The sequence below is a fragment of the Molossus molossus genome, unplaced genomic scaffold (genome assembly GCF_014108415.1).
Source record: "Molossus molossus isolate mMolMol1 unplaced genomic scaffold, mMolMol1.p scaffold_m16_p_4, whole genome shotgun sequence".
In the NCBI taxonomy this organism is placed as follows: Eukaryota; Metazoa; Chordata; class Mammalia; order Chiroptera; family Molossidae; genus Molossus; species Molossus molossus.
In genome coordinates, this window is record NW_023425377.1 from 21,856,541 (window position 1) to 21,876,912 (window position 20,372).

Sequence of the window (20,372 nt, forward strand, 5' to 3'; positions counted from 1 at the left end):
TGCTTATTAACAGTGTGACCTTGGGTAAATCACTTACCTTCCCAGAACCCCATTTGCTCCATCTACAGACTTGCCATGCCTGTTTTCAATTGACTTGACAGGGATGCTGATAAAATGTAACTTGAAAAAGTTCTGAGAGCCCCTATAAATTGGAAAGTGCTTTACAAAGAGGTTTTCTTATTACTTTAGGCAGAGTAGATAGAGTAGAAATGAAACACTGTAACTGTTCTCAGCTTCTGCGAGATGGAGGAGGCATCAACAGTTAAGTGATCCATGAAAACTATCTGGTGACTGTTCTTTTACAGTAGTATTTTGCCTAGAGCAACAGGACCTGAGTGTTAAAATAAAAACACTTCCCTAAGTAGGATAACAGCCCAATCCCTTCTTTTCAGTATAGGAGAACCAAAGCCCAGAGAGAGGGAGAAACTCAACCAAGGTCACACTCCAAGCTTCCATCAGAACTGGGATTAAAGCCACACCCCACAAACTGCTTCCCTCAGCGGATATCTATTGCAAACCTAAATTACCTCAATTCCTGTCCAGTGGTTGAACCAGCTAACCAGTGACCAAAAGAGTTTTTCTACTTCTCAGTGTCCCTTCCCCCTCTTCCCATTCCCACAGACGTGGGTCCTTCGGCTATCACAGCTGTCTGCAGGAGAGTTAATGAGCCTGAGTTCTGACCAAGAATCATAGACTCCTGGAGACATCCTGGATCAGAGCTGTTTGAAATGTGGAGTCTTAGGAAAATAGAATGTTATCATCTTATATCAGACTTTTAAAAACACAAAAGTCTAGCCGTGGCCGATTTGGCTCAGCGGTTAGAGCGTCGGTCTGAGGTCCAGAGAGACCCGGGTTCAGTTCCCGCTAAGGGCACGTACCTCGGTTGCAGTTTGTCCCTGGCCCTGGTTGGGTCATGCGGGTGGCAACCACTCGATGTGTCCCTTTCACATCGATGTTTCTCTCTCTCTCTCTCTCTCTCTCTCTCTCTCTCTTTCTCTGTCTCCCTCCCGTTCTGTCTGAACAAAAATGGAAAAATGTCCTTGGGTGAGGATAAAAATTAAATAAATAAATAAATAAATAAATAAATAAATAAATAAATAAATACACAAAAGTCTTAAAATCTCTGAATAATAATGTCAATATAGCATCAACTCTTAGAATAGTTGAATCTTGGAACTCTGGAATCTTAGAATCTCAGAAATCCATCTCCTTTACCAATGATTGGTGTCAAGAAAAGATGACTCAGAAGCAAACCTAGTAATCATATAACCCTCCACTTACTCCATGTCCTCAGTTGTAAAATAAGACCTCAGAGAGTTTAGTAATTGCCGATCACTTTCCACTCCTCTGCTGTTGAACAGATCCTAGAAGGTTCTTGTATAGAATTCAAGTGTGCTTCCCTTAACTTCCTCTACTTCCTTCCTGCCGTTAGCCACATATTTTGGAGTGGTGCCTCTTGCACTAATAATTCCATTAAACAGGTGGCCCTTGAAGTCAGAAACATGGTTATGCTTCATAACCGCAAATAACTGACTTAATGGAGAATTGTGGGTCCCTAGGTAAGAGGGGAAAAAGTTGTTTTTTCCGGCAATTCTAAAAGTGTCAGGTGGGCAGCCACCTGTGGTCCATTCCGGTTGCTCAGCTTCTGGACCCTGTCTTATGTTTTCAGACGGAGACCCGTTGGGCCAGTTTGGCATTAGCCAAGTTGGAGATGAGTGGAGGATTTTCTCAAGGAAGATCCTGGACCGTGAGCACATGGCCAAGTACTTGCTCAGAATCACAGCTTCTGATGGCAAATTCCAGGCGTCAGTCATCGTGGAGATCTTTGTCCTGGACATCAACGATAACAGCCCTCAGTGCACACAGGTGAGGGCCGGGGAGGGGCTGGCTGGGGTGAGGCGAGGACGCTGGAGTGAAGGGCAAGAGGGAGGAGAAGGACACAGGAGACCATCTCTGAGGCTGGCCATCACTGACCACACCTGCTTTGGCTTCTGCCCAGCTGGCCTCAAACTAGTGCCTTGGGAGGGATTCTTCTAGGTAATTCTTTGGACTCTCCATCGGGATGATATCAAGCTGTTTAGGACCCATGGTCCATACCTCTCCCCCTACACTCCCTACAAAGAACTATTTCTCTGCAAAACATACCCAGAAATAAATTAACTTCTTCTTTCTCCAGACACAATCTGCCATGCCGAAGGAGAAACCCCTTTCACGGCCCAGCTTGTTTGCTGGGTCATTGTTACCAAATACATCCATAGAGACTGCGCCGAGAGACACCTCGCTGTGTCCCCCATGCTCATATATGCTTATGCCCACATCTGCATGGGTAATGCAGACCAACACAGATAACCTCGTCCAGGTTATCCATATTCACAAACATGCAGACACGGCAGTTACATTTTTGATAAGGGATACTTCCTTAAGGCCTCATAGAATTAGACCTAAATTCCCTGAGGTGCGTGTACGTGTGGGTGTGTATATGTGTGTGTGTATTCATCTCTCCTCTCCAGTCTCTTCCTTTGCTTCTGTCCCTCTCTGTGTCACCCTGCCTCTCTCTTGATCTAAGTGTATGTCCTACAATTACCCTCTTTTTTGTCTTCCCTCTCCAGCTTCTTTATACTGGCAAAGTCAGTGAAGATATATCTCCAGGACACTTCATTTTGAAAGTTTCTGCAACGGACTTGGATTCTGATACCAATGCTCAGATCACATATACTCTGCATGGTCCTGGAGCAGATGAATTTAAACTAGATCCTCACACTGGTGGGTTTCCTGAGCTACAGGATTGAGCCATTTATTTACTGAATGCCAAGTGCCTGGTACTATGGTAGGCTCCTTGGGGAAAGAAACAGGAATTGACTTATCCATCCATCCATCTACCCAGCAAACATATATTAGCACAATGTGCTGAGCATTGTATTAAATGTTGGGGACATAATCAATAGACAAATAAGGCAAAATATGGGTCTCTATAATCTAATAGGAAAGGCAGTCATTGAATCAATGGTTTGAAATGTGCTGAGTTAAGGGGGGAAAATGCAGTGTTTTGAGGGGAATTTTGATAGGAGAACTTGACTTAGGCTTGGGAGTCCAATTAAGTAAAAGCCCTCTGAAGAAAGGTCATTTTATATGAGACTGAGGACATACAGGAGTTAGCCAGGGGATAGAAGAGTAGTAAGCAGTAGGAACAAACATTCAAGACAGCAGGAGAATTTATACAAACACTTAGTTTTTGAAAAGAGGTGCATATCAGGACCTGACGAAGGGCCAGAAGCTGGGGCACAGAAGGGGAGGAGGGAGGGCAAGGGATGAGACCCTCAGGACGGGGGTGGGGGAGGAAGGGGGTGGGGGAGGAAGGGGGGGTGGGGGAGGAAGGGGGGTGGGGGAGGAAGGGGGGTGGGGGAGGAAGGGGGGTGGGGGAGGAAGGGGGTGGGGGAGGAAGGGGGGTGGGGGAGGAAGGAGGGTGGGGAAGGAAGGGGGTGGGGGAGGAAGGGGGGTGGTGGGGGAGGAAGGGGGGGTGGGGAGGAAGGGGGGGGTGGGGGAGGAAGGGGGTGGGGGAGGAAGGGGGGTGGGGGAGGAAGGGGGTGGGGGAGGAAGGGGGGTGGCAAATCTCACCTTTAGAGCCAATGGAGGATTTAGGCAGGTGAGCAAGTGCAGGTCAAAGGCATGCAGACTGGGGGTAAAACCTGTATTGTTGTAAGGATCAGAGATAAAGTATGTGGAAGCCTAGCCCAGGTCTGGCACATAATAAGAGTTTAACAGATGTGGTTGCCATTGTCATTATCATTAGTTAGGGGACAAAGCAGAGAGCCGAGCAGAAAGCCCTGCAGGAGAGACCACGAGTACCTGGGGGAGGCTGGGCTGTGGAGTCTGGTGGAGGAGACAGGGCGGGGTCGCTTCCTTTGGCAGAGCAGCCCTCAGAGGCGGGATCCCTGTCCGGCTGCTGGGGGGGGGGGGTGGGGATGGCTAGCACACCAGGGGCCGGTCACGGAGGTCCAGCTGCCAACACTTGACTTGGAACCAGCAGCCTTGGAGTTTCTTGAGAGGGAGGTGGCAGGTGAGAGTGGTGTCCCAGAAAGCTGTCTGAGTAGACAGGAGGCAACATTGTCCTTCCTGACTCCAGAGTGGGCCTGCCGAGTCACCCCAGGTGGGTCACCTGATCTCTTTCTGCTGCTGTTTGTTCAGCTGCAGGATGATCAGCAGAGTAAAAAAAAGGGGGGGAGGGGTTCTGAATATGGAAATAATACATGTTTATTGTAAAAAAATTCAAACAATGTAGGTGTATACTGTGCAGAAATTGGAAAGTCTACATAATAATTAGGTGTCCCCAAAGATAAGTACTCTTGGTGTATAGTCGATCAGACTGGTTTCCCACCCATCTCCAAAATCTCTATACACAGTACTATTTTGTGACTGGCTTTTTTCACGTAACAATATCTTGGAAAATCATCAAGAAAGTACATAAAGCCCTATCATAATTTCTTTTTGGTTGCACAGTATTTTACTGTGTGGCTGAATCATAATATATTTAACCAGTCCTTTTTTGAAAAACATATAGGATGTTTTCAGTATGTTGCTATCATAAACAATATCTTTATTAGGTTGATTATTCTATAGGAAGTGAAACTGTGGGTCCAAGGACAGACACATTTTATGTGTTGTTAGAAATTGTCAAATTGCCCTTTAAACGTGTTGTGCCTCTTGGTAGCTTGTTGGTGTGGATGTCATATTGGTGATGGGGTGGTGGAGCGTGTTTGGGAGAATCAGGGAAGTGAGCAGGTATAGATGGGGGTGAGGTGGGGGATATAGGCTGAGCTTCCCTCCTAAATGTGCGTACACAGGACTGACTTCTTTTCTCTGGGACAAGACTGTGTATGGCTGGCGTTGTCTAGCATAGATATCTAGAAGACGTGCTGGGGTTACGTCTCCCCCAGAGAAATCTCACCTGCTGTCATTTCTCTGACCAGGGGTGCTGACCACACTCACAGCCCTGGACCGAGAGAGGAAGGATGTGTACAGCCTTGTTGCCAAGGCGACAGACGGAGGCGGCCAGTCTTGCCAGGCAGATGTGATGCTCCACGTGGAGGACGTGAATGACAACGCCCCCCGCTTCTTCCCCAGCCACTGTGCTGTGGCTGTCTTTGACAACACCACGATTAAGACCCCCGTGGCTGTGGTACTGGCTCGGGATCCAGACCAAGGTGAGAGCAAGAAGGCTTGGGAGCCATCGGCTCAGGGGGTCAGCTTGGGCGAGGGTTTGGCTGTGTGTTGCTCTGGGATTGGTAAGGACTGTGCCTCCTCATTGAGTCTATGGACACCTACAAGTGGAACATGTCTATCCACACGCCGCATACCTCAGTGCTATATGACACAAGATCACGGCAGTTTTTTGAGGCCAGTACAGAACATTTCAGCCTCATTGTTTCTCCTTGTCACTTAGACCTGGAGAGCTTTAAATCCTGCCATTTAACCTCGAGGACACTTTGAATACAAACACTTCATCGGAGCTACACCAATCAGAATTATTCAATGCAGATTAATTTGCCACGAGAAAGGAATCTGGGGCACAAGCTCCATTAAGCCCACTAAATTCTTTGATCAGTTTTCTATACAATGAAGTGGAATCCTTTTCAATATTTTACATGTTAATTTTAATGACATCGTTTTCATTAGGTTTAATTCTTTTCCTTTTAAAATTTACAAGGCAAATTGGACTCATCGGGGAGAATTTGTTCCATATTGTGCCAATTATAGTTTCTGCCATCAAGCGCTTTATTGTGGTTACACACACACACACACACACACACACACACACGACGCTGAGTGTGTGTGTGTCCATCCAATTTCCTTGAGTCAAATTTAATAATTGAGGTAAAAAATACCCTGGGGTCAGAGTAGCCAGATCAAAATAGGATATGATAATGATGATGATGATGATAATAAAAGTGGGATAAAAATATCCTCTTTTGTTTGACCCCAGCAAAGTAAATTTAAAATTTCCTAGAGGAAGTGAGCTTTAGCAATGAAGGAAGTGAGGTGTTGGAGCGGTGCAGGGGCTCTAGGGAGGGCAAATCATCACTCCAAACACAGCTAATGGCTACAAGGCCCTGTCAATGCTCAGTTGGCCAGGGCTTGCTCACCTCCAGAGACAGGAAGCTCCCTACTTCCTAGCCAGCCCCTTCCTTCCCTGGTGCCTCGGATCATTATCAAGTGCTACCTATTTGGAGCTGACCATCACCAGTCCTGGTCCTGCCCTCTGTGTCCACACAGATCTCCACACCCTCACCCACAACAGCCCCTCCAGGCCTGGGAGGTGGTAACTCCTGCTTCAGCCCCAGCCTCCCCTTTCGAGGTAGAGGGGCCCGAATGCCGTCAGCCCCGTTTCCCAGCCCACCACCCTTGTAGGACACGTCCTCTCACGTTGCACCAGTTTACCACTGACCATTCAAATGCCCTCGGCCTCCCCGCAGGTGCCAACGCCCAGGTGGTTTACTCCCTGATGGACTCTGCCGAAGGCCACTTTTCCATCGAAGCCACCACGGGCGTGATCCGGCTGGAGAAGCCCCTTCGGCTCAGGCCGCAGGCAGCACTGCAGCTCACCGTCCGAGCCTCCGACCTGGGCACCCCGATCCCGCTGTCCACGCTGGGCACCGTCACAGTGTCCGTAGTGGGCCTCGAAGACTACCTGCCCGTGTTCCTGAACACGGAGCACAGCGTGCGGGTGCCCGAGGATGCCCCGCTTGGCACAGAGGTGCTGCGGCTGGCCACCCTCACCCGCCCGGGTTCTGAGAAGACTGGCTACCTCCTGGTCAGCGGGAACGAGCAGGGCAGGTTCCGCCTGGATGCCCGCACGGGTGAGCGTGCTGGGGGCAGCTCCCGCCCCGGTCCTGGGGAACCGTGGATCCCTCGCTTACAGCCTCCTTCGGCCCTTTCATCACTCTGCAGCTCTCGGGGTACCGGGTCCCTTCTGCACCCTGGGGCCAGTGTATGTGGGAAGCTCCCTTGTTCTCCCACATCGCCACCCAGGACTCCGGGCCACTCACTCTCCTCCCAGTTTGCAGCATCGTGGTTCCAGCTCGGACCCTGCCCTGGAGGCCGCGGCCACCCTCCATTCTCGGCTGCAGAGGTGGAAGCGCCCAGGGAAATGGGGGGCTTACGCAGCCCGGGACAAGGCTGCCGGCTCCCTTCCTAGAGCCCTCCCCAAATATCCTGGCACCCCTGAAGCTCCCCTTATTCTAGTGAAGAGAGAGAGAGAACTAGGAAGCTGCTCTCGTCTTTGCTCCGAGCCATAGAAGAGTCTAAATCAGACACAGAACCTCACGGAAGGGCCCAAGAGGCTCCCCAGGTCAGACCACTCCGCATGCGGGGTCCGCCCCACAGCACCCCTGCAGCAATGCTGTCTGCAACAGATTCTTATTGTTGAGCAATATCTTATAGTCTGTATTGTGAAGACTTTAAACAAATAGAAAACAGTATAAACAACCTATTCCCATCACCCAGCTTCAGGAATGATCAACACGCACCAGCTGGTTCCCTCTTCACCTGTCACCCCCCCCCCCCCCCCGCGTCGACCCACTGCTGAGCTATTGTGAAGCAAACCCCAGACATCATATCATTTAGTTTATGAATACTTCAGTGTGTATCTCTAAATGATAAGAGCCCCTTTTATAAACACAATCACAATGCCATTATCACACGTAAAAGGTAATTTCTTAATATTGTCTAATACCTAGCCAGATCATATTTCGATTATCTGATGTCTTTTGAAGTCGGTTTGTTAACTTCTCCCAGATGTCCACATATTGCATTTGGATATCTTAGGTCTCTTTTAATCTCTGATGTTTTTCTCTCCCTCTTTATTTCCCCTGCCATTTATTTAATGAAAAACTTGGGTCATGAGTTGGTCAGAAGTGTTTATGTTTTGGATTAGCTAGCTGTATCTATATGATGTCATCATATAACATATCTCACTAGCCCCTATAGGTCTTAAAAATGACATTGGATCAGCCCTGGCAAGTTTGCTCAGTGGTTAGAGCGTCAGCCCGCAGACCAGTCCCAGAGAGTCCTGGGTTCGGTTCCCGCTAAAGGCATGTACTTTGGTTGCAATTTGTCCCCAGCCCCAGTTGGGGTTGTGTGGGTGGCAACCAGTCGATGTGTCTCTCTCACAACGATGTTTCTCTCTCTCTCTTCCTCCCTCTCTCCCTCCCACTCTGTCTGAAGATAAATGCAAAAATGTCCTCGGGTGAGGATTTAAAAAAATGGCATTTGGATCAAAGACCTTGATCAGGTTGAAGCTCAGTTTTTTGGCAATGCTTCATAGACAATGTTGGTCTCTCCTGTGCACTATGTTGGGAGTTCGATTGGTTCCTTTTAGGTTAAGATTGACGGTGGGCTTGGGGTCATCTGGCTCATTCATCCAATATAGAGTTCTTCATCAGTTCTTCTTCTAATGCTTTTAGTAGACTTTGACAATTATTTTCTAGATATATTATTTCATTTAGAGCTTCAAAATGGTGATTTTCTGATCCTATCATTCATCATTCATTTACTAACTGGAATCCTTTTATAAAGAAGAGTTTTCCACCATTAATTATTTGGTTATGCAGGAATGTCAGGAGAAAACCCTCATTCTTTTCTTTTCCATCTTTCAGGATAATATATCTATGCCCTAACAATTTGTTGAGCAACTTTGGGTATTATAAAACTCTTTATAATTTAATTTCTGTCATTCACTAGCTGAGTGAGCTTGGGCAGGTCACTTAGCTGTTGGGAGCATCTGTTGACTCATCTTCAAATGGGAATCACTTTTTTATGCTCCACTGGTTATTATAGATCTATTATAGGTAGATTTAATACTATAAACTTAGTGAGATTGCAATGAAATATTACAGAAATAGATGCGGGAAACACTGCACTGGGAACGATAAGAAAAATGAGAGGAGATGGAGGGAGAAAGAAAGATAATGAGGGAGGGTAGATAAAGAAGGAGGTGATAGAGGAGATGAAGGAGGAGATGATGGAGGAGGTGATGGAGGAGGTGATGGAGGAGGTGATGGAGGGTTTGATGGAGGAGGTGATGGAGGAGATGAAGGAGGGGGTGATGGAGGAGGTGATGGAGGAGGTGATGGAGGAGGTGATGGAGGAGGTGATGGATGAGATGATGGATGAAGTAATGGAAGGGGTGATGGATGAGATGATGGAGGAGGTGATGAATGAGCTGATGGAGGGGGTGATGGAGGAGGTGATGGAGGAGGTGATGGAGGAAATCTGTCTCTCCTACCCCTACTGAGCTGCCTCTCCTGGGGTTTGGTTCAAGACCTCTCAGCCCTCTGCCTCTGTGGTCCCAACTGCTTCAATGCTCCCATCACCTCTTTTTTTTTCAGGGATCCTGTACGTCAACAGGAGCCTGGACTTTGAGACAAGCCCCAAGTACTTCCTGTCCATTGAGTGCAGCCGGAAAGGTTCTTCCTCCCTCAGTGACATGACCACAATTGTGGTCAACATCACTGATATCAACGAACACCGACCCAGTTTCCCCCAGGATCGGTACAGCGCGAGGGTCTCAGAGAATGCCGTCGTGGGCGACACTGTGCTCACAGTAAGGGCCTGCGATTTCACTGTTTGGGGGAAATGGACTCTGGGGTGGACTTTTATCTCTCCCTCCCCAGCCATCTATGAGCATGGATTAGTTTGTCAATTAATATACTACAGACTTGACTCTGACTTGCAGCCACTCAGCCAAACCGTTTCTCATGATAAGATGTCTCAGGAACATGTTTGAGAAATAGATCAAGTGCTGATGGAATGGGGCATGGGGGAGGCCCAGAAGATTATCAGAGGCTCCAACACCTGAGAAAGGCCTGGCCACAGTGCAGGACATGGGGTGTCAGTGTGGGAGGAGACATCAAATAACACCTTTGCATTTAAACATGTAATTGTCCCCGACTGCACGGAGGGCAATTCTGGATGCCCACATTCCAGGTTCTCTACGACCCTTCTTCTGCCTTCTAGGCTCATCTCCTTCCACCCCCCTGACATTCCCCCTGTGCTCCAACCACCCTGAAGATGTGCTTTCCCCAAACATCCTCTGTGCTTTCACACCCCTGGGCTCATACTGTTGCTTCTGCTGGGATGCTGGCTCCACTTCCACCCTCATCCTCCAAGTTTTCGTGAATCCTTTTCTAATCTCCCCAGCTGGAATGTATTGCTGCATTTTCTATGCCGATCAGCTTTCTAACGCTAATTATACTTTGCCTCCAAATTAGAATTATCCATACAATTAGACAATAACGCTTTTTGTGGGCATGCTCATTTTGCCACATCCCTCACCTCCGAGCACAGGACCTAGCACCCTGTTGGTATGGGTCAGTGGGTCAATGAATTAATGAATGGATAAATGAATGAACCATGGCATGCTGAAGTCCATACTAGGATATCAATAATGAGATTCCTTTGGCAAGGATGACTGTGGTCAAGTCATTGGGGAGGGGACATATCTGTGCCCCCTACACTCCCAGGGCCAAAATTTTTTTCTGGTCCCTATTGCCCCTCAATTCACAACCATCACCCCCTCCACTGCAGGTGTCAGCTACTGATGAAGATGGACCCCTGAATAGTGCCATCACCTACAGCCTGGTAGGAGGGAACCAGCTTGGGCACTTTGCCATCCACCCCGAGAAGGGGGAGCTACAAGTGGCCAAGGCCTTGGATTGGGAACAGGTGAGTCATGTGGGAGGAGCCCAACCTGAGCTCCTCAAAGCAGAATATAGCCCTGCCTCAGGTCCAGAGAATGAACTGTGCTCGATGCCCCATCCTGACACTTGTGTTCTCGGTGGGGCCGCTCTGGCCTATGAGGCCAGAGGCAGGAGAGGGCCTGAGTGACACTTAACCTTCCCTGGAGGGGCTCAGGCCAGCTTCTCACCGTGGACCAGGGATCATTAGATCATTATAACAAGTTATGGTTCATCGAGCACCTGCTCCGTGCCAGGAACTTTGCTAAGTCTTTTACATTCATTATGTCATTTGGTCCTTAACATAATCCTAGGAGAGGGGTTCCTGATATCATCCTCGCAGAAGTTTGGTCACTTTCCCAAGGTCTTACAGCTAGTAAATGGTTTAACTGGAAATCAAACCTATTTCTGCCTGACTCCAGAACCTGGGCCCTAAAATGCTATGGTTGGGCAATGGGGGGAGGGTGGGCATAGGGGAGTGTCTCTATCTTATTTTTCTGAAAACATGAATGATGAATCAGGGGGCAGACTTGAGGGGTCTCGCTGCTCACTCTCTACTGGGTATCGTGCTATGTAGACTTCTAGCTATTCCCTGAGAATCCGAGCTACAGACAGCGGGCGGCCCCCACTGCATGAGGACGTAGACATCGCCGTCCAGGTAGCTGATGTCAATGACAACCCACCACGATTCTTCCAGCTCAACTACAGCACCTCTGTCCAGGTACGCTCGACCTTCCCAAGGCATCCTGAACCCACCCTCCCTTCACTTCCCTCCCACAGGAGGGTGCTCACCACTGGTACCAGTCTACCCAAACAGCGGTTGTGACACTGCACCGGTCTATGTTGACAGAGTCAGCGACTAACTCACAGGCAGGCAGATGAGTGAATGACAGCTCAGGGTGCAGGCATGGTCTGGGAGCAGCCAGGGTGCCGAGGACTCATCCCAGAAAAGGGGATCCAGAGAGATATGAGAGGAAGAACTGGGACTCATTTTGCTCTTTGATTTTTTGTCACTTGGTCTAGGAGAACTGCCCCGTCGGCAGCAAAGTCCTGCAGCTGATCCTGAGTGACCCGGACTCCCCAGAGAATGGCCCCCCCTACTCATTTCAAATCACCAAGGGGAATGATGGCTCTGCCTTCCGAGTGACCTCGGATGGATGGCTGGTGACCACTGCGTACCTGAGCAGGAGAGTCCAGGAATGGTATCAGCTTCAGATCGAGGTGAGAGCTGTGTTGGGCCGGCGGTGGTGACCACGGGGACAGTACATGTGCTAGATAAAAACTACCAGTGCTTCAATTACTAGAAACAAACAATGTACAGAACTCTTGCTGTGTGCCAGGCACTGGGCTAAGTGCCAAATGCGCATCGTTGCATTAAATCCTCATAACATGCTGTAGGGCGGGTGTAATTATCACCCCCACTCTCTAGATGTCATAACTGAGGCACACAGAGGTTACCTGACTGGCTCAAAGTAATACGACTAGTAAGTGGCAGAGGTGGGTTGCTTCAAACCCAAGCACTCTGACCCCAGAATCCAAGCCCCTAATTTCTGCCCTGCTTCTCACTCCTTGAGGTTGGTCAGGACAGCTCTGTGAATCTCGGGTCTTATTAAACACCCACCCCAGAGAATCGGTGTGGGGTCATTGAGAGAACACATACACGTGTGAGGGTCATGGTGGTATTGCTATGGGTTGTATGAGAATTGTCCAGTGAAAGTGGCCAAGATGGTGGTCAAACATTTCTCTCATTTCATCCCCCCCCCCCTTTCTTAAATCTCAAGTCCAGTGAACCCTGCTCATCTGTGAACTTCTCTGAGCTCAGGATGATGTATTCATCCATTCATTCAGTCTTTCAACAAATATTTACTGAGCGCCTATCATGTGCTGAGCCCTGTACCAGCTTCGAGCAGCACAGCAGGGGAAAGAAGGGAACAGGTCCCGCCCTCGTGGGCTTTTGATTCTAATTATGGAGACAAACAATAAAGAGATGGAGAAAGAAAGTGATGAGAGGCTCCCGAGGCTCCCCTCCCACGAGGGGAGACACATATTCAGAGGACGGCTGCCCTCATGAAGTGGGGACACTTTGAGATGAGTCCTGAGAGAGAAGAGAAACATCAAGGTGAAAGGGACACATCAACTGGCTGCCTCCCGCATGACCCCAACCAGGGCCGGGGACAAACGCAACCAAGGTATGTGCCCTTGACCGGAATGGAACCCGAGACTCATTGGTCCGTGGGCCGATGCTCTAACCGCTGAGCAAACTGGCCAGGGCTAGCAACTTATTTATTGTCTCTTTTCTCCTGATCACAGCACAGGGCCTGGCCCATGGAAGGCACTCAACCGATACTGGTTAGCTGGACTAAAGAACAAATGCTCGCCCCACCCGAGCCCAATCGCGGGGTAAAGGGGATCCCAAAGAGAACCCCCTGAGGCTGACAGGGGCCCTGAAGGACGCCCGCTGGAATCACTAGGAGACCCTTGATGACTCACTTAGAGAAAGAGGATGAGAGGATTCGAGGGGAAGGAGGCCGGATCCTGAGGCTGCAGGGATGTAGGGACAGGCTCAGAGATGTCAAGCGAGCAAATGGAGTTACGTTTTACTGTGTGGTGCAGGGCGTGACTCCCTCCACAAAACCTTCAGTGTGTTTGGAGTGGTTATTTTCTATCCCCAAGTGTGACAACACGCTGAGCCCGCCCGCCTCGGGGCCACAGTCCTGCGGCAGGTAATGAGTGCTTCTCTCGCCCACAGGTGTCAGACAGCGGGCTCCCTCCCCTTTCGTCGTCCACGTCTGTCAGAGTCCATGTCAAGGAGCAGAGCCACTACCCTCCCTCCGCCCTCCCACTGGAGATCTTCATCACTGTCGGGCAGGAGGAGTTCCAGGGCGGCATGGTGGGCAAAATCCATGCCACCGACGGAGACCCGCAGGACACACTGACCTACAGCCTGGCAGGAGAGGAGGCCCTGGGCAAGCGCTTCTCCGTGGGTGCGTCCGACGGCACGATCATCGCTGCCCAGGGACTGCCTCACGGCCGCTACATGTTCAATGTCACAGTCAGCGACGGGACCTTCACAGCCACTGCCGGGGTCCACGTCCACGTGTGGCATGTGGGGTGGGAGGCTCTGCAGCACAGCATGTGGGTGGGCTTCCACCAGCTCACCCCGGAGGAGCTGGTGAGTGACCACTGGAGGAACCTGCAGAGGTTCCTCAGCAACAAGCTGGACATCAAACGAGCCAACATCCACCTGGCCAGCCTGCAGCCTGCAGCGGCCACGGCTGGGGTGGATGTGCTTCTGGTCTTTGAGGGGCACTCCAGAACCTTCCACAAGCTGCAGGAGCTGGCAACCGTCATCGCTCACTCAGCCAGGGAGATGGAGCACTCAGTGGGAATTCAGATGAGGTCAGCCATGCCTGTGGTGCCCTGCCAGGGACCAAGCTGCCAGGGTCAAATCTGCCAAGAGACGGTGCACCTGGACCCCAGGGTGGGGCCCGCGTACAGCACAGCCAGGCTCAGCATCCTGACCCCGCGGCACCGCCTGGAGAGGAACTGCTCCTGCAACGGTGAGGGATGGGCCTTCCCCAGGCCAGCACTGCGGGCTCCGCCAGCCTGACTCTAGGGATGGAGACCCCAGTGGGGGGGGAGGGGGGCTGTGGGGTAGTTAGAGGGAAGTTTTAACAGGGCTACAGGCCAGGGACCACCATGAAGTAGGTGTGGTGTCACAACATCTAGTCATAGGATAGCTCCCTATTTCTGGTCACTTTCTGGAATTTGGAAAATAATGATAAAAATACAAGAGGTGGTTGAGCATCATGGCTCAGAGCACTGACTCTGGCACCCAGCTGTTTGGGTTCAAATCCCAGCTCTGCCACTTGCTAGCCACGTGACCTTAGGAAAATTACTTAACCCCCCTGTGCCTTTGGGCAGTTGTAGGAATTAAATGAGCGTTAAACAGCAAGGGCTTGCTTAAAAAAGCGCCTGATATAGAAAGTGGTCAGTAAATGGTTCCTAAAACTACCACTATTATTACTGTAGCTGGTGGTTATAGCTTCAAGGGTTAGACCAGCGGGCTCAGGTTCAGGCCCCAGCTCTATCACTTACTGGTTGTGTGACCTTGAGGGTTTATTAACATCCTCTGGGCTCTAGTTTCTCATCCATAAAGCAATGAAAATATTGTCATCTGCCTCCTTGAGCTGGTGTAGGGAGTGAATTACTGAATGGGTATAAGAGCATGTGACCCGCCCTGGCTGGTTTGGCTCAGTGGTTAGAGTGTCGGCCTGCAGTGCAGAGAGACCCGGGTTCGGTTCCCACTAAGGGCTCGTACCTCAGTTGCAGTTTGTCCCCGGCCCTGGTTGGTTGTGCGGGTGGCAGCCACTCGATGTGTTCCTTTCACATCAATGTTTCTCTCTCTCTCTCTCTTCCTCTCTCTCCCTCCCACTCTACCTGAACAAAAAATAGAAAAATGTCCTCGGGTGAGGATAAAAAAAAAGAGCACGTGACTCCTGGTTGGCCCATGATAAGCACGCCATCAGGGGCGGCTGTCATTCATTCACAAAACAGACTTCGTGTGCCAGGCTGTGTGCATATGTTACCTAAAGTCATTGTCACCAAGCCCTATGAAGCAGGGTCATGGCTCCACCTAGAGTTGAAACTGAAGGATGGGGATTCTATTATATTGATTTGCCTGAAACTGTAGCCTCCCGTGAGGGCTGGTGATTCAAATACCTGTGCAGCCCACTCTCCGGCCGAGCTCTCTGCCCAGCTAGCAGGAGCTCGGTTTCTGACAGGCTTCCCCCCAGCACTCCTGGCATTGAGACCAGTGGGCACAGGCATTGGCAAAGAGAATGGCCTTGCCTCCAGCTCACCATCGCCCCTGCCTGGCATGGCCGACCTGCTATGGGTCTGCCCATTTGCAGCAGGGAAATTCCCAGATCCGTGGACTTCCTCTGGGCCCACTGGACTGAGTCTGTGGGAGGGGTGCAGTCCAAGGGCTGCTCTTTAAGAGATACCAAATGGGCTGGCTCACAGATCAACCTAATCACTTGGAAAGAAGTTTTGTTTTTTGGATTTTTGTTTTTGTTTTTGTTTTTTAATTTTAGGGAAATAGGACATACAGCTCAACAAGTTTTCCCAGACCAAATCCACTGGTGCGACCAGAACCTAGATCAAGGGTCAGAACGTGACCAGCACAGAGCCTCCCAGGGCCTCTCTTCCAGTCACTACACCATCCTGGGGGGAGTTTGAAACTACGGACCCTCATGTGCCCCCAGACCTACTGCCACATGCTCTTGAGGGCAGAGCCTGGCAGCTGCGCTTTGAAAGACTCTCCAGTTGATGCTGATGTTCAGCGGGGTTTGAGAATTTCTGATCTCGACCACCGTCCATATCTCCCCCAACAGTGAGCTACTGCACCGGAACTGCCAGTGTCAGAGAGGGTTAGACCTATGGCAGGACAGCCTCTTAGGATATTTTTAAGGTTTTTTTTCATTGATTTTTTTTTTTTTTTAGAGAAAGGGAGAGGGAGAGAGAAACATCAAGGTGAGAAGGAAATATCAATTGACTGTCTCCTGCGCGCCCCCTACTGGGGATTAAGCCTGCAATTCGGGCATGTGCCTTGACTGGGAATCAAACCAGCAACCTTTTGGTGCATGGGTCAAGGCCCAACCCAACGCGCCACACTGGCCAGGGCAGCCTCTTAGGATTGTATAATCCCATGTGCCTCAGGCTTTCTGGTTCTTCTTCTCCTTTTGGCCTTGTTCCCTCTTCAACAATTCCTCTTCCCGAGGGCTCAGGCCTGTTTCACTAATCCCGTTCCCTGACAACCATAAGTTTATTCACAGGGATTTACTATCTGAACTCAGTTCTGGGGAGGGGAGGATTTTAACAATCCCAGGGAGGGGGTTCCAACGAATGCTATTTCCAAGGGCTATGAATAGGTGGTCCACACAAGAGGGTCCCATGGTCAAATAAGCCTGAGAAACTCAAGTGTAGGTGAAGTCTCGGACGCCTCCAGCAACTGCGCATTAGCATTTCTGCGGGGGTTGGAGTGTGCAGGACTAGACAGAAGTTCTGAATACACGATCTGTCATTTCCTCTATCACAAAGTGTGTCCTGGCCTCTCAGCATTTCATTCGGGAAGGGCTTACCCAAATGGTCACATTCCTAATGATGGAGATATCTTGAGGCAAAAAGAAAACAACTGAAACTTTGTCTGGCCGGTGTGGCTCAGTGGTGGTACATTGACCCATGCACCAAGAAATCGCTGGTTCAATTCCCGGTCAGGGCACATGCCCAGGTTGTGGGCCAAATCCCCAGTGAGGGGCATGCAGGAGGCAGCCAATCGATGTTCTCTCTCATCGATGTTTCTGTCTCTCTCTCCCTCTCACTTCCTCACTTTGTAAAAATCAATAAAGGAAAAAAAAAATGTTTAAAAAGAAACACAAAACCTTATGGTGTTCGTGAAATCACATATACATGCAAAATCCTCAATTCTACTTCCTCTTTCCCTAATTGATGTCAGAGATAACATGGATACTACGTAGGATAGAAATTTTGAATTCCACGCATCTGATTGATTGCATTTCTGGCTTGATTCCCGCTTTCCTATTGGTTTGAGCTTATAGTTTCTGACCTAGGCTCGGACCTAAGGCAACGGTCCCCGGGGCCACAGGAGGGTGTGCAGCTGTGTGACCCTGGACGAGGAACCCCCAGCCTTGTTTCTTCAACCATAAAATGAGCAATGCCTCTGCTTGCCACCCAAGGGTTGAATGGGCCGTCGGTTCGAGGGCCCCGTGCGGACCGTTTCTTACGGAGGTGACACCTCTGGTTGCTTTCACAGGTACTGCTGCAAGGTTCAGCGGTCAGAGCTTCGGGCGGTACGTCCCCCCAGAGGCTCAGCACTGGCACATTCATTTCCGTCTGAAAACACTCCAGTCTCAGGCCGTCCTCCTGTTCAGCAACGGGACAGCGTGTGTCTCCCTGAAGGTAAGGACCTGCCAGCCTCCGAGATGTCGTGTGAGCGGGCCAGGTTGAGGAGGTGGGGCAGCATGAGCATGGCCGAGAAGGCCAATTTCTACAAAGAAATCTCTGCATGGTTTTCCGGATTGTCGGGTCAGACTATTGGGTCAGGACACGAGACTCTCTAGTCATGATGGCCAAAGCCACCCTACCTAAAGATACATGTCCAAGTACAACAAGAGAGGTTGGTCTGTTCTGTGGGATAAGAGTCTCTGAAGATCGAAAGAGAGATGGGCAGGGTCACCTAGCCCTGGCGCTTTTATCACTTTGGCAGAGTAATAGTGTTTCCCAAGAGGGGGAGCTGGCTACCACTGGGGTGCTCAAGACGACACAACCATTATTCCGTTACCTAGGAGAAAATGAACTTCCTTTCTAATGGTCTTTCAGTCCGCCTTGCTTGCATCATCCAGAAGGTCTCAGTTTCCTGATTGTAACACCTCTAGCACACATGTCAGTCTCCCACTGTGACAAAGAGAAACAGACTTCGGCTAGTTGGAATTTAATTCATTCGATAAGTATTTATTGAGCATCTACTATGTGACAGGCACTGTTCTCAGTGTTTGGGTCTCATCAGTGAATAAGACCAAAAAGAACAACCCTTAGAGCCTTCATCTGACAGGGCAGACTGACAATAACCATAATGAAACAGACAATTATAGAGTTTTTCCAAATGGGTAAGTGCCTTGGGTTAAAAGAAAAAAAGAAGGTTAAGGGAAATCAAGAGTATGGGGAGTTGTAATTTTAGCTAAGGTGGTCAAGGAAGCCTTCATTGAGGGGCAATTGACAATAGTTTGAAGGAGGTGGGGGAGGTAGCTTGGACATCTGGGGGAACAGCATTCTAGGTGGAGGGAACAGCAATTGGCAGGAGATTCTTTAGCTTGCTCAAGGCATCCAGAGGTCTTCATGGCTTGATTGAAGTGAGCAAGGGGGACAGGAGCAGTAGGAGTTGAGATCAAAGAAGTAATGAAATGGAGGTAGATCTATAAAGGTCTTGTAGGCTATTTAAGGACCTTGGCTTTCATTATGAGCAAAATGGAGGGCATCAGAAGGTTTTGAGCAGGAAATTAACATATGCAAAAAGGGTCCTGGGGCTACTGTGCTAAGAATAGACCTTAGAAGAACAAGGATAGAAGCAGAGAGACCCAGCCAGAAGAGCAATAATTCAGGCAAGAGATGACGGTGGTTTAGATCAGGACAATGACAGTGGAACTGGGAAGAAGAGGTCAGATTTTGGACAGATTTTGAAGGTAAAGCCCACCGGATTTCCTGATGAGTTACTGAGGGCTGGGAGAGAAAGCAAGGAGTCAGATTGCGGCTTGAGCAACTAGAAGGGATGGAGTTGCCGCCAACAGACCTGGGAAAGAAAAGGAGTAAAGCAGGTTTGGGGGGAAGATCTGGAGCTCAGTTTTGGACATGTAAGTCTTAAATGCCTCTTAGACCTCCACGCGGAGCTGGGTAAACAAGTCTAGTGTTTGTGAGAACAGTCTGGGCTGGAGATGAAGATCACCAAAGAGTGTAGATTAAAAACAGAGTAGACCTTGAGACACTCGGAGATGTCAGGGGAAGAGGAGGATCCAACCAAGGAAACTGAAAAGGAACATCCAATGATGGTGGAGGAAAACCAAGACAATCTATCCGGAAAGCCACACGAAGAACATGGACCAAGGAGGAAGGAGGAGTGAGCAGCTGGGTGACACACTGCTGAGAGGTCAGCTAAGATGGGAAGTGGTATTAATCACTGGTTTTGGCGACACAGAGGTCACTGAATACCCTGACGCCAGTGGTTTCAGCGTCGTGGTGGGTGAGGGTGGAATTTTGTTGCAAAGGAAAGCGAAGCCACTTCAATCAAGCCATGCAGACCTCTGGGTGCCTTGAGCATGCTAAAGAATCTCCTGCCAATTGCTGTTCCCTCCACCTAGAATGCTGTTCCCCCAGATGTCTTGTGCTATTTGACAAGAGAAGTACGTTCCAGTCAACTTTTTTAAAATACTAGAGCGATAATGTTTGTAGGACCGTTGGGATGACCCAGCAGAGAATGAATGAAGATGGAGGAAAGAGAAAGGAGAGTCAGTGGAATCTTGTCCTCGAGGAAGTAAGGGGGTTGGGATCTAGTACAGGAACGGGGGGACTGGCTTTCGCCAAGGCGGACGGACGCGGTTGCGAGGTGTCTTCAAGTCCCCATCTGATTGCTGAGAGCAAGAAGGAGGAGGAGGCATTAGGGGCTGAGGAGAGAGATGTTGTGAAGATAGTCGTCTGGGAGAGTAAATGGACTAAGGAAGATAGCACGGTTGTTGAGCAGCACGCAGGGTTTCTCTGAGACTCCTGGTCATGAAATTTAAGGGAGACCAACAGGTAAGGACGCGTGTTTCGCTCCAGCCGTGTTCAGCTCCATGACGCTCGAACAGAAAAGGGGGACAGTGGAGTTTTACCAGATTTGTGGGTTTGCCAAGTGAGTCCTGCCAAGTAAGAGAGGGATAGGAATTTGGCGGTGGACTTTGAGCTGGATCAGGAGAGCGGGGAGGGCATTGCTGAGGGGACGGGAGACTGGGAAGGTGGTAGGACCAATGGGTTGTGGTCCTGTGTCAAGTTACAGGACTGATTTAAGCACCACGATTTGAGTAGCACTTA

At 49.7% G+C, this 20,372-nt stretch overlaps 1 protein-coding gene across 1 annotated transcript in view; it reads left to right on the forward strand.

Moving 5' to 3' along the window:
* The window catches only part of FAT2 (FAT atypical cadherin 2), a 67,707-nt gene that overhangs the window by 41,293 nt on the left and 6,042 nt on the right, over positions 1 to 20,372 (forward strand). The window contains exons 11-20 of the mRNA XM_036240143.1: positions 1,670 to 1,866; positions 2,610 to 2,763; positions 4,968 to 5,201; positions 6,471 to 6,854; positions 9,384 to 9,598; positions 10,582 to 10,719; positions 11,308 to 11,451; positions 11,754 to 11,951; positions 13,480 to 14,290; positions 17,566 to 17,711. Of these exons, the coding sequence (XP_036096036.1) occupies positions 1,670 to 1,866; positions 2,610 to 2,763; positions 4,968 to 5,201; positions 6,471 to 6,854; positions 9,384 to 9,598; positions 10,582 to 10,719; positions 11,308 to 11,451; positions 11,754 to 11,951; positions 13,480 to 14,290; positions 17,566 to 17,711 (2,621 nt within the window). The remainder of the gene's footprint in view (positions 1 to 1,669; positions 1,867 to 2,609; positions 2,764 to 4,967; positions 5,202 to 6,470; positions 6,855 to 9,383; positions 9,599 to 10,581; positions 10,720 to 11,307; positions 11,452 to 11,753; positions 11,952 to 13,479; positions 14,291 to 17,565; positions 17,712 to 20,372) is intronic.